At 55.4% G+C, this 13,799-nt stretch overlaps 1 protein-coding gene across 7 annotated transcripts in view; it reads right to left on the bottom strand.

Moving 5' to 3' along the window:
• MVB12B (multivesicular body subunit 12B) overlaps window positions 1-2,092 on the bottom strand; it is a 61,032-nt gene extending 58,940 nt beyond the window's left edge. Inside the window, exon 1 of one of the 7 annotated variants that reach the window (XM_054220205.1) lies at window positions 2,038-2,092. Coding sequence is in view for 1 of the 7 variants with exons in the window: in XM_054220201.1 (XP_054076176.1) it covers window positions 1,400-1,462 (63 nt within the window). In the remaining 6 variants the exon portion in view is untranslated. Of the gene's footprint in view, window positions 1-1,399; window positions 1,531-1,805; window positions 1,894-2,037 lie in introns of those variants that run through there. The other 6 variants (XM_054220206.1, XM_054220204.1, XM_054220208.1 and 3 more) reach the window with 6 other exon arrangements.
• Window positions 2,093-13,799: the final 11,707 nt, after the last annotated feature.

Below are 13,799 nucleotides of genomic sequence, written 5' to 3'. Positions count from 1 at the left end.
ACTTAAGTCATGGAACGAGCAAAATCGAGAACTTGTACTGCTTCACAGTACTTCTAACTATGGACACACATTTGTGAAGAGTGTCCTATTTCAAACCAAAATAGGTTTCTGTAGACAGATGACCTTGCACCAGGGCAGCAAAATTTGAATAACATTCAGTTCAGTTATTTCTATCTTGGCACATGTGTGAATAAGTCCCTGGTGGCCACAGGAACCCTTGAGCCTGGGATTCACTTTGTCAGAGCAGCACGCCCTACAAGACCGAAACGTTGTATGTTTTACTTCACACCTCCAGAAGCTCAAACTAAGCCTTTGTCCCAATATGGTGAGGAAATCTACTGGGTAAGGCTATCTCAGCTAAAAATTACAGAGACAACACTGCCAGCCTGCCACATGATGCGCAGACTCCACTAAGGTATACGTGAGCACGTTCTCACTCAGTTAAAATAAAACACAAGATGGAGAAACCTGCATTTTAGCCTGACCAGCTGCACACCTGCTGAAGCCCAGCCCGTCTTGTGTCAGCAAAGGACTCTGCTTGCATTGCCATGACCAAACTGTCAATGTCCTACCTCAGAGAAAGCAGAGAAAACACTGAAGCTTGGTGGATCTTTGAGAACCTCTGCAGAAACCACAGTGAAAGCTCACAAGCCTCAATAACACAAGAGGCGAGTACATAAAACACAGGCAGCTCAGTATCACTGCTCCGGCCAGCACTGCAAGGAGAGTGTCCACATTATCACCTCCAGATATGCAGAAACCCGAGAACTGGTGAGAAAAGCGGGCAGTCAACTAAGCCCACGCTGTAAGCACTTGCAGCAAAAGACCACGCAAAACACAGGGTTTTTGTTATTTTCTCTAAGCAGTCACTAATATCTTGCAGTAGACTCCTGAGCACGTCAAGGTCACCAGGGCTTTGCCCCAGCGCTGGTCACCGACGCCGACCCTGCTACCGACGCCAGCCCCAGCAGAGCCCTTCCACCTTCCCTGGGGGCACCGGCAGCTCCGGACCAGACCCCGGCCCGGACACCCGCTCGCCGGGCGGGCAGCGCGGCCCCTCCGTGACGCGGAGCGCCTGCAGGCCCCGGCCCGGGGGGCTCCCGCCGCCCCTCCGCCGCGGGCACCCAGGGGGCTCTGCCCGGCCCGCAGAGCGGGGCCCTGGGCCGCCCGAGCGGGTGGGGGTCTCGGCCGGCCCGCCCGCCTCGCCCGGGGCCCGGCCGTGCGAGCGTCTCCGCCGGGTCCCCGCGGGGCCGGAGGGGGGGGGCGGCCGGGCCGGGCCCCGCTCTCGAACGCGCCGCCCCGCAGAAGCCCCGGGCGCCCGGCCCCCCGCCCGGGAGCGCGGCGGCCGCGCCGGGCCGGGCCGCGCCGAGGGGCCGCGGCGGGTCGGGGGACACTTAACTGTTGCCCGGGCGGCGGGCGGCGGGTCGCGGCTCCCCCGTCGCAGGCAGAAGCAGCTCCTCATCGCCCGGCGGGGCCGGCGCGGCGCGGCCCGGCGGGAGGAGCGGCGGCGGCGGGGGAGCGGCCTGCGGGCCCGGGCGGAGCGGAGCGGGGCGGGGAGCGGCGGGCAGGCCGCGGCCCGGCCCCACGCCCAGCCCTCGCCCGGCGGAGCGCGCCGTGCCGGGCCCCGCGGAGCGGCGAGGCTGGGGCCGCAGCGGCGCAGCTCGGGCTTCCCCCGCCGCCGCCGCGCAGGCCCCCGCCGCTCCGCGCCCACCGGCGGCCGGAGCGCGGCGCGCGGGGCCCAGGGCCCGCCCTGCACCGCGACCCCGGCCGCCCCAACCCCCCCGGCCCACGGGGCACCCACTCACCGGCGCTGCCTCACACCGCCCGGGCACGGCCCACGGCGCAACCGGCCCCGCAGGCCGCCGCCGCGCCCGGCCCGGCCCCACCCCCGGCTCGGCGGGGCTCTGGACCCCAGCACCCCCGGGCAGCTGGCCCGGCCTGCTCCCTGCCGGTGCCAGCAGGCTCGGGGCCCCAGGGTCAGCGAGCCCCACGCCACTGAAAATTAAACTTCATGGAGAAAACGATTCATCCACTGACCTCTGCTTGGGGGAAAGCTCCTCGGCAGCTTCTCCTGGCTGGTGGTCTCCCTCCGCGCGAGCTGTCGTCCTTCAGCCTTTGGGAGATGGGCCGTACCAGGTGGAAAGAGCTGAATAACCGTAATGTGGTCAGCGTAACCTCAGTCTTCCTCCGCAAACAGACTACATCTAGGAGATGGGCAGCAGCTGCTCTGTGCTGATGAAGGGCAAATGGTGTCAAACCAAGCTAGTTTTCTTCTTCTTGAGTAAACAGTCCCTGGGGTTAGGGGATAAGCAGCCTTGGGAGCTACCTCGACTTCAGTAAGATATGCGATGCTCTCTCTCACCGTGGCCTGAATAACAAGCATGGTCCAGAGAGGTCAGCATTTGCCAGGCTGGTCAGGTAGCCAGAAGCTACGAGCAGCTCAGAACACATCCTGCCTAACCTGACGGTCTGCAGCGGTCTGGTGCTGCTCAGTATTACCACATGCCAGCGACGAAATTGAGAACACGCTTAGTAAATTGGCAGATAATGCAAATCACAGCATAACCTGGAGCAGTAGCATGGCCTGTAGCCATAATCAAACGAACTAATGCTGCAGCTGTCCTGCGTTTGGTTTTGAGCACCTTACCTCAAGGAAGGTCCTCAACCATAACGTGGAGAGCAGCAGGATTGGTGTAAGGGTTAACATCAATGGCCTTTGATGCAAGACTGAAGGAGCTGGAGCTGCTAATGAAAAAATCCTGGGGTGAAGAATAAAATAAAGGAGTGAGGAAAAAATGTTAATTTATAGGTGAATTAAAGAGGAAGGCAGTGACCTGTTCTCCTGTCCTTTGTGGCTAGTCTGAGAAGTGGTGGGTGTGAAGTGCAGCGAGAGATTCCACAAAGGTAAGGTGGCAAACTTCACAATAGCAAAGACAGCGAAGCACAGCTCGGAGGGGTTTTTATCACTGGTCAAGTTGAAAGCCCTCCTGAAAGCACTTATCAGACATCACTCAGTTGTCCCCTCAGGGCAGGGACCAGGCAGGATGTCTTTTCCTTGAGCTGCTTTCCTCTGTTTTCCATGACATGCTGCCTGCTCGGAGCCACGGTTTCCTTTGTGCTGGAAATGTGGCCTCTGTAGAGAGATGATGTCACCCAAATTTCCTCCCACTTCTCTTTTGCCCTGACAAAATCAGGTATCATCTGAAGAGGTGGCACGTTTAACGGATGGTCCATCTCTGTTACTGGGCGAATCCTTGTCTGATATCCTGCCTTTAACTACACCACTAATTCCCAAAAAGTCCTGATTTTCTTTTTGCTCAGATTTGGTCATCTTTTGAGGAACTCTGTTTAGTCTGTTCTTTTCCCATCCGGATAACAGTTTGCTTCTTCCATCCTGTTTGGACTCTCTGTCCGTGTACCTCCCTTTAGCCAGGCTGAACTGAGCAACAGCTGATTCCTGGTGTCCCACTTACTCCTGGAGACAACCCTGGGCTGGGAGTAAACCTTCCTCCTGTCCTGGCTGGTGCTTCTCTCTAGTAAAGCATGTTAGACCAGTGCTTGCTGAACCGGGTAATAACTGGGTATTCTGAACTACGGCCCTATTCCCTCGCTGCTTGACCGAGGCTTTCTGGCTTCCACCGCACACAGCCCTGATGGCTGGTAGTGGCTGCTGGGTCCAAAGATTAAAAAAAAAAATAAATATATATTTTGAGTGATAAGGAATACAATGCATTTTTTTTTTGATTTGGAGAGTAATTTAGAGAGAAGGAAAGATGATGCCTGGTGGAAATGAGAAATATATGTCCCATACATAATATATGCCCCAAATGCCCTATTACAAATACAACAAGATTTCCTGAACTGGAGAAGTTGTTACACATTACAGTGTGCTAATGCTCCCCCACGGAGATGCTGATACTGAGAGAGTCTTTAGTGTAATAATATTAAAAATCCTAGAGTTTCAATAAGATCCTCCCTGCTACCACAGCGGTAGGAAATGAATTGATTCCAAAGGAAGACTCTAATTGCTGCTTAGTATCCACGAAATATTCTAAGATACACTGCAAAGATATATCCCAACGTGTCTGTGGTGCGATCGGCAATAACATTTTTTTCCAAAGGGACAGTCACTTCCCAGCACAGTGAAGCTGCTGCCTCAGTGTTACCCTCGGAGAAGCCGCCCGGAGCCGCTGCTGCGCCCAGGGGGCTGCACAGAGCAGGGACAGCTTGGGCACTTCTCCCTGCCTGGACCTTTAAACCCTGGCAGAGTCGGGATGCCAGGAAAAGGCACCATTGTTCTCTCTCCCAGAGCATAAGCACGGCTCTGCGTCAGCAAATACTTGCACACTCGGTATTAGGTACATGAATAACTATACTGGAGTCGGTTAATCTACCAGTGTAAAGTTACTCAAAAGCATAAGTATTTGCAAGTATAATGTTTTCCTCTGAATATTTTACATAAATCTTTTCCAAAATGCATTTATTTACTTCTGTTTATTCAGAGCATGTCTTTTCTCACGAGTTCTGCAGTCACGTACATGCTGTCCAGTTCGTACCAGTGTCTTGTTTTCAGGACGCTGAATAGGAGGAATTTAAGTCAGTCCTGGCTGCGACGCCGGAGCTGTGGCTGAACAAACAGGGCTCACACATCCTTGAGTGGATGAACGCCAACATTTGCATCCTCCAGAACACCGTTCCCAATAAACGTGCCTGCTAGCCGGGTTTGTCAGCTGTGCACGACTTGCTCTGTTTGCATTACCCGGCTCCGTCCGACGGCAGCAGCACGGCTTCGCTGGGCAGCAGCACTGGTGCCAGGACGGGGACGCGCAGCACTGCTGGATACGGGGGCACTGGCCCAACGCTGCTTCACGGTCCCTGGCTCCCAAGGGCAACCACCAGTCAGGTTTCACCATCAAAAAACATCCCAGTTTGCAGGGGGAAACACTCCGACCAACTGTGAAGGATCCTGCATCCTCATCCTGACTGTAAGCTCGAGCCCTTGTTTGTTTGAAATCCTTTACAGAGAGTTCATCTCTCTCTGTAGCCACATTTAACGTAATGCTGCATTTACCTTTTTCCCCGTGCCTGCCTTTAGGGGAAAATCAGCCCAGAGTTTAGTTTCCTGCTGGAGCGGCTGCAGGTACTGGCTCAGCCGCTGCCTGGTGTTAAGGTTTCTTGGAGGTAGGTTTAACCTGCTGCCTCTAACTTAGCACATCAAAATGTCTCTTTGCAGCTACAACTTCCCTTCTATATTTCTGTTTTAAATCTTGATTATTCTGAAAGGAACAAAAGAGTCCTCTTATCTCCTGTGCACGTTTTAGTTCGGGCCCCTCTGTGAGTGGGAAGGCAGTGGCTGTCCCTGTACGTCCAGCCCCGGTCACCAAAGCGTCCCTCAGCACAGACCCCGGCAGGGAGAAGGTGGGAAGCGTGCAGCTGCCGACCAGGTGTGCCCTGGGAGGGCTCTGGGTGGTTTTGTCTCTAGCGATACCCAGGCAGGGGTGGCCAGAAACCCTGAGAGTTACCGAACTTCCCTCCGCCTGTCCTCAGCATTACCCAGAGCCCAGCCCTGCCCCAGGAGATCAACAACAGCAGAACTAAACCCCACTTTTACAATAGGGGTAAGTTCTTAACTAAAGCAAACAAGGCACTTGGAAGGTTTTTAAAGACCTGCAAACTCTACAGTGGGCACCTGCTTTCTCCTGGGATGCATGGGGTTGCTTTTTAATAAAGAGATCCCAAAGCCTTTCAGGTAGCAACACGATCCTGAGAAGAGATGCGGGGGTATTTTGGGAGCTCGCTGTAGCCAGAAACCCCTAGACCACCCACCAGGTTTCACAGCATTTTTGCATTTCATTTTACTTTGAGTTTAATCTTTTGTTCTTGTTCAGCAAGGCTGTGTAGTATTTCCTGCAGGGAAAATCGCTCACTATTTTACTACTGCAGTCCTCATTTTTGGCTGTCTGACACCGGGCGGTGCACGTCCCCACTGGCAGCCAGGCTGCAGCCCAAGCCCAGCTCCTCACCGGCGGGACCAGGCACCCACCTCACCTCGAGCTGCGCGTTTCTTCCCTGCCACGTCTGCTCTGACCCTGTCCTCTGTCCCTTTCCGTTGGGTCTGGGCACCACGCTGAGGAAGCTCGTTCAGCCATGGTTAAAAGACATCATTTCTGAATTTGAGCTGAAGAGTGAAGTGGCACACAGCATCACCACATCTTTAGTTTTGGGGCAACGCACACAATTCTCATGTGGCAGGCCGTGGGCTGTTCCCAGCCAGGTGGCACAACTCCCAGCTCTGCTGCCTACCCCACAGTCTCTCCCACCGCCCACCTCACCCCCCTCCAGCCACAGCTTCATTAGCGAGCGTGCTGCGTGACCCCAGGATGGGGTGGAAAGGGGTTTTTAGCAGTGCCCAGTGTCTGTGTGAGCCCACGGCTTGCAGACACCTTCAGCTGGTGCCGGATTGCAGCATGCTCTTTACAGCACAAAGCAGCAGTGCTCGGCCCACTATTTATATATTATGGGTCGTAATATTTAAGTGGCCTGGCTATAACCCTGTAACTAGTTTTCCTTGACAGAATGAGTATTGCTCAGCACATACTAACAGCTGTCTGTAAAACACATTTATGAATTGTTCATAAATTTCCCGACAGTGGCAAACCCCACCTTGAGGCCCCCACACTGGTGGGTGCTGCCTGTCCCCCTCCTGCCACTGCAGGCGATGCCGGCACTGGCCACACCCTGGGGATAAGGAGCTTGGGACCGCAGTGGTGGGTGGGTGCTGGGGGGGAGCCTGGGGCTGGGTCCCTCCCGCCTGGCCTGGGGCACGCTTGGGCAGACCCCGGCCCCACTCTGGAGTATGGCTCATCCAGATGGGACATCAGCACGGAGAAAATAACGCCCTGCTCGCTGAGTGATGAGTCCTCATCCCTGTTTCTGTTCCAACTTCAGTCCTACCTGGCAGACAAGGTGTCCCGGGGGCAGGAGCACCACCTCAGCCCTTGATGGTGGGTAGACCCCAGCAGAACGGAGGGCTCACTCCCCTGCGCTGGTGTTGCAGCTCCTGCAGCAGCTATTGCTGAGTCCTGAGGATAGGCAGCAGCTCACGCGGGAGCCTGCATACAGAAGAAAAATGCCGTATTTAGTGTTATCAGCTCCTCACTTAGCCCCGGGTCAGCCAAGCACTAAAACCAGCAGTCTCAAGCACGTGCTTAACCAGCCCCTGAATTAGAGGGACGGCTGCGGGGTCAGTGACTCAATGGCAGCCCCCAAGGAAGGAGCCTGTGTCTGCTGGCTGCAGTCAAACAGCCCCAACAGGAGCGGCGAGGCCGCCACCGCGTCCCTGCTCTGCCAGGCTCTGCAGGAGGGCAAGTCCCTCCCTGTGGGGCACATGGCCGTGGGGCTAGGCGCTCTTAGACAATGCCTGCACCCTCAGCGCTGGGTGGGTTCAGAGCCCGGTGGGCACGGGGTTGAGGCGAGCAGGGTCCCGGGCCACCAGCCCTGACTCCTCTCCCTAAGGGGGGGGATCATCGGACACCCCAAAATACACTCGCTGTGGGGCAGGGGAGGCACTTACCCACGTGCGCAGGTTGGTTCCTGCTGGTCCCTGCAAGCACATTCCCAGGACCCAGCTCCGGCTGGCAACCGACTTCCTCCATTCCCACCACACAGCACTTGGAAAATATTGTTTGCATTCGCTACCTGGAGCATCGCACTCACAGGACACGAGTGAGCAACGCCTGGAAAATTACTAAAATAGCCTTTGTGGAAAATTGCTCTGAGCTGTTGTTTCAGGGATGCACTCTGGAACAGATGAAGCGATCTGCAAAAGGCACTATTTCTTTATTTATTTCCTGTTCACTTTCCTACCCCATAGTTGTTACTAAATAGCCCTGATGCTGTATAGGTAAGCCCTCATATTTGTATTACATTCCCTGTTTCAGTTATGATGTACACAAGACCGCTGCTAATGATAATTGTGATTGCCCGAGCACCCGGTGACTGCTCCGGCCAGGGCAGACGTTCAGCCTTACCCCCGTCCTGGATTGACCAACACAGCGTTAATTTATCTTTCAGTAATTTTACTTTTCAGTAAGGTCTCTTCTAATGCTTTGGAAAACTGCATTTTTAGAAGACTCTAGTGTCTGAATTTGTGAAAATATTTACTTTATAGCCAGGTCTGCTGTGCAGGTTTCAAGGTCTCAGTGTTTTCACGCTCACCAGGTGCAGGGACGAGGAGGAGCGAGACCTGGGCACTTGACCCAGTCTGGCCAACAGGGTTATTTCATACCATGAACAGCACATTCCATATAAATTAGAAAGTTTGCTGTGTAGTGTTCTCTCTCCCTTGATAGCGTCGGTCCAGGGAACTCCTTGCTCCTGTGCTGGAGCCCAGAGCCCTTCCCTTCCTCCCAAAGCCGCAGCGTTGGCAGTGTCCCACATTGGCTGTCCCTGCAGGGAGTGTGCGGCTCCTGCTGCGGGAATGGGCTGGGTATACTCCTTGTGTATCGTACATTAGTACCAGGATCAATACTGGTTCTTTAGTATTATTAACATTAATTATTTAGTATTATTTAGTAAATCCGGTTATATTTCAACCCTCAGGTTTCCTTGGTTTTTCCTAATTCCCTCTCCTGGGTGGGGAGGGCTTATTGGGTGACAGAATAATTGTCTAAACCACAATAAATTTTTGTGAGTCCCTCGAACCCTAACACCCCATAGGGAAGCTGAAGGCATTCCTCAGCTGCAGAGATGGTCCCGGAGGAGGGACTCTCACCAGCTCCCTCCCACCACAGGGAAACCAGGGCCCGAAGCATCCTGTGACCTGCTGGGGTCACAGGGAGCCACTGCCCCGAGGTGGCACCGTTTAATGGCAGGAGGCTGAAATCCAAATCCGTGAGCCCAGCTTTGAGGCCTTGCAGGCAGGACCGGCCCTGTTTGTTCTGCAGAGACACCCCAGGACTGAGGCACAACTGCTGCTACCCCCAAAGAGAGGGCAGAAAGACCGCCATGCGGCTTAATTACCAAGGAGCACCACACATCCAGCTCCTCAGATTATGAATAATAGCCACAGTGAGACGGAAACCTTTGCTTGAATAATTTTGAATGATGAACACATTTGGGGAAATAATGTTTTCTTTGCAGGCCTCCTCTGATGAAACGCTACGGCTTGCCTTGCTTTCCCACTCACGGCGGGCACCGTCCTGTGGCGCTGCCGGCAGGGAAGCGGGAGCTGGAGTGGGCAGACCCCACTCACCGCCTCGCCACAGCCGCCCCTGGGGGAAAAATCCTCGGACAGCAGCTGTCTGGGCCCAGACACTGCTGTCCCAGGGACACGCCAGCAGCAAATGGCATTCAGATGACCGGGTGCTTGCATGAAGGAATGCCAGCCAGCAAGTTAATAGGTGACCATTTTGCAGGCAGTGCTGGGAAGCTGGTCACGGTTCAGCTGCCTTTGCAGGACTTACTAATGCCCCTTCTCCATTTAGCCACACGGGACCCCAGAAACACAGCTCTGGTCTTCAAACTCGCCAAAGCAGGGCCACAGCCAGCACCCTTCACTCCTCTTAAACAGAAATAAATAACTAACATACTGGTTAGAGTGCCACAACCGGAGAATTAATGCCCCCTGTTCCTGCCCCACGTCCCACTGTGCAGCGCGCACAGGAGCAGCAGCATCGGGTAACACCGCAGGCCCCGTCCCCTCCTGCAAGAGCACATCGGCTCCCTCCGCCGCAATTCCCAGGCCAGCTGGCAGCATTAGACACTCCTGCTTGGCTTCTTGGCTACTGCAGCTTGTGCATATTAGCACCCCAGCGAGTTTCTCATCCGTCTGACAGGACTCAGTGTGGATAATGATGCCAAAGTCGGTCGTAACTGGACAATTACAGTATCACTGGGAGATCAGAAAAACTGCAATCCAAATATCCTTAATGAAGCGCCAGCGGGAGCAGTGAGAGCCTCCCCAGCCTCGCCTGGCTGTCCCCAAACACAAGGTCACCCCCCAAGGGCATCACAGCACCCTCAGGCGAAGGTAGGATCCTGCCAACTGAATTTCGCGGCTGAGGCTCAGGACCAGAAATGGGGGTACGAGCTCAGAAATGGGGTCTCCATGGGGAAACCTAAACCCGTCGTGGCCAGCGGTCGAAGCAGAAGCTCCAGCTCCGCTGAGCCCCACTGCAGCACGAGCACAGGCAGAGCCCCGTGCCGGCAGCGGCAGCAGGGAAGAGGCTTTAATGTCCTCCCAGCTTTAGTGATACCTGAAGCATCACGTCTGTAGGATCCCTTTAGCAAAACACACTTAATCCTTACAAGGAGAGAGACAAAACCAAACTGAAGCGCATCAGCCAGTTCCCTCAGAGAGATTTCTGCATCTCTGGGAAGTACAAGAGGACGGGTATCGTGTGATGGGAGAATTTACAGATCACCCAGCATCACTAATGAGAAGCCATTCTTTGAATACATAATTTGACATCCCATTTTATTTTCTTTCCAGCTTTGCTTTTACTCCTACGTAAGTTTTAAGGTTTTTGTTCCACAATTACAGGCCTGCAGTTCCCTCAAAGCACATCCTGAGCGCACAGACACTTCTGAGGCGGGACCGCTCCCCTGCTGCCGAAATCATCAGTTCCTTGCTAACCAAAGGGAGGTTCAGCAGAGAGGAGAGCGGCTTTCCTTTGGGGGTGTAATACACCTCAACAACGCGATAATGAGCTGACATTAGAAAGAGAAGCTTCCAGCTCCTTTCTAGCCGAGAGGATGCTTGTGCCAAGCATAGCTTTTATATGGAAAGCGGTGCATTTTTTCAATGTAAATACTTTAAGAACAGTGTTTTATAAGAGACAAAAGAGGAAAAACCTCACCTGAGTTTAAGAGGAAAGCCCATTCACAGAGTTTCTTCTTTTTCTGTCAGAGACCTTGTTGCAGGACACTCTGCTCCCTCTGTCTCGTGGGATTTATTACAGTAACTTCTCTCGTATTTCATCTCTTGGCTGTTCCGTTTCTCTCACTGGTGCCACCCTGCCCTGCGAGAAGGGAGGAATGGGCACCTCGGCTGCGCGCCCATGACAGGCATCAACAAGCCCCTTCCCGGGGCCCGGCTGGGTGGGGAGCAGGTCCCTCTGCCCCCGGCAACGGCGCAGAGCTCGGGGCTGCAGCAGCACTGCAAGTGCTTGGGCAAGCGCGAGCCACATGGGCAAGCGCACGAGCGTGCGGAGGTCCTGGGGCTCTGCTGAGGCAGCCAGGCAGGGACCCTGTCCACCGGCTCCCTCACGGCACCGCAGCGATGCGAGCAGGGCTGGCCATGCCATGGTCACCCCCCATACACCCCCCGGCAAGTCCATGGGATGGGGCAGGTCCGAGGCCACGCCGGGAAGGTGACCCACAGGTTGGGCCCAGTGGCTGCTGGGCAGGTCTGTGGGGACAGGGCTGGCCAAAGCCCAGCCGGTCTGCTGGTCAGGGGCTGGACCACAGGGCCCGTGGGGCCTGAGCCCCACACAGCACAGCTCGGGGGGGCTGGGGGCCCAGAGCTGAGCTTAAATGGGCTCCTGGGCCCAGGGCAGGAGCATGGGGGGCCCAGGTGGGGCTAGTCAGGGCCATTAGGGCAATTAGTGCCCCACACTCCAGGTGGAGCTCCCCAGGAAAACACTGTCATGTCCCACAGGTGTGATGAGCTGCGCCTGTTCTCAGCAGGACAGAAGCTGTCAGGTGTTGCTGTGACAGCCCGCCAAAGGAACCCCAGTTATAGCCATGCTCGGGGCACCCTGCCCGCCCTCTCCGGTGACACAGTGACTGCAGACTCTGACCCTGTGTCTGTAAAAACCATCTGAACTAATCAGAGACAAAACCCTGTGAGGTCCTCGGGGCGCCCGGCGGATGGGGGCCTGCTGCTCCCTGGCAGCGCCAGCTCGGGCCCTGGCAGTGCCTGGAGCAGAGAGCCCAGGCGGCTGCTCGCCCACACCACCGCGCTTGTGCCAGGGCGGGGGCTGCCCGAGCACGAGCCCCTCGGGTTTATGGGGGGACGTGGCCGTGCAGCATGTTCCAGCGGGTGCCCTGTCCCTCCATGGCAGCAGCAGCTCACATACCTGGGCAGCAGAAAAAGGGCTGAGAAATGCCTTGTGCTACCCTGCCCCATGTATTGCTGTTTTCGTCTTAAAAGTGACAGTAAAACAGCATCCATATTACGGTGACATTAGCAGAATAGCTGCCACAGGGTTGCCTCCTGCTTTATGCTTTTCAGGCAGAGGCCAGCAGCAAGAGATCAAAAACTGTTTTTATGTTGCTTCAGAGCGGTGTCGGCTCAATGAGCCAACAAACCCTGCAGTGCCGGCGCGCGTCCTGCTAGCGCTGCTTAGCACTCGGAGCATTAAATTATTGACAGGATGCTGCTTGTGAACCTGCAGCACTCCTGACCCAGATACTCGTCGTCACTAAACCTGGAAGAGAGAAGTCTCCAAAATGTCAAATTTGCTGAAATATTCATGTTGTAAATACAGATGGTATAAAATCTCCAGCTAGGTTACAGCCTGCGTATTTACTTATGTCAGCTCCACTACCGAGAGCGAATGAGTCACAGCCACTTTATTAAATTCACACGCAATAGCAAGGAAGGCGACGCACGATGTTGAATGGGCTTTAGGTGACACAAGCTCCTTGCATACATTACCGCCTCCAAGAAAAACCGCTCCTCTCTTCTCTCCGCTCTGACACAATATTAACTCTGCTTTCCCCATTGCCCTGCTGGAAGCAAGTCAGAGCTGCAGCATTATTTCCGCAACAGAAGGTGCAACAAGCAAATGGGCATTAATCCTGAATAATGGATCCAGCGATGTCAGGGACGAGCCTCTCCCGCTCGTGGGGAATGCAAAATTCCAGAGCAGGCGAGCGCTCCCGGCCCAGCCCGGCCGGGGGCTTTCGGAGCAGCGCAGAAGAACGGTCCTTTTGCAGGATTAAACCCAGTTCCGTGATGGGAACAGAGTCTCTGTCCCGGGAGGATTGGGTGTAGGGGAAGCTCTCGGTGGAAGGCCGGCTGGGACCCTGCCCTCTGCCCGCTCCCTGAACCAGCCCCTGCAGCCACCGCGCGGTGCCGAGCTCCACAGGCTGGGTCAGCAGTGCCCGGGGCAGCAGGGAGTTCCCCGGGGGCTTTTCCTCCACCCCGAAATGCATAGAGACGCGTCTCCGGCAGGGACCTGACTCCCACCACCAGCCACAATCCTCCCATTTAGGTGGAAGCACAATTTTCCCTACGCCCCATCATCAGTGACAAAACGGGTGAGCAGATGCCCCAAGTTGCTTGTTTAGAGCCTGTAGCTTCCCTTCCCGCTGCCTGCGTGTTTGGGCAGGAGAAACAGCGGATCAAACCTGGATCTGCCGCAGCGATACCGAGTTGGGCCGGTCCCAGTTCATGCAGGAGTTAGCACTGGAGTCACAGGACCAAACTCCCTCCTCCTACAGGCAGAAACGCCTTTGGTGCCCACCTGATGGTGACTTAATTCTTTTTAAGGGCTCCGTAGCCAGGCTGGACCGTGTGTACTGTGCAGAGAGGCTCATGCCTTCCCACTGCAGGGTCCCCTGGCCGGCAGCGGTAGCGTCACGATGCCGTCCGCCCTCGCTCGAGGAAAAAGCCAGCTGCGTTTTCCCCGACACCACGGGGAGCTGAAAGGGACGCCAACTCCCAGGAGACAGCTTTGATGGAAACCGTGACGAGCAGCAAACCGGAGGCTGCTCCTACCAAAACCGTTTCCCAGGGGGGCACGTGTTAGCAGAGGATAGATGTACCCACCGAGAGGGGCATGTACCCACCA

This window comes from Rissa tridactyla, chromosome 14, assembly GCF_028500815.1.
Source record: "Rissa tridactyla isolate bRisTri1 chromosome 14, bRisTri1.patW.cur.20221130, whole genome shotgun sequence".
In the NCBI taxonomy this organism is placed as follows: domain Eukaryota; kingdom Metazoa; phylum Chordata; class Aves; order Charadriiformes; family Laridae; genus Rissa; species Rissa tridactyla.
This window is presented reverse-complemented; position numbering and strand designations above follow the sequence as displayed.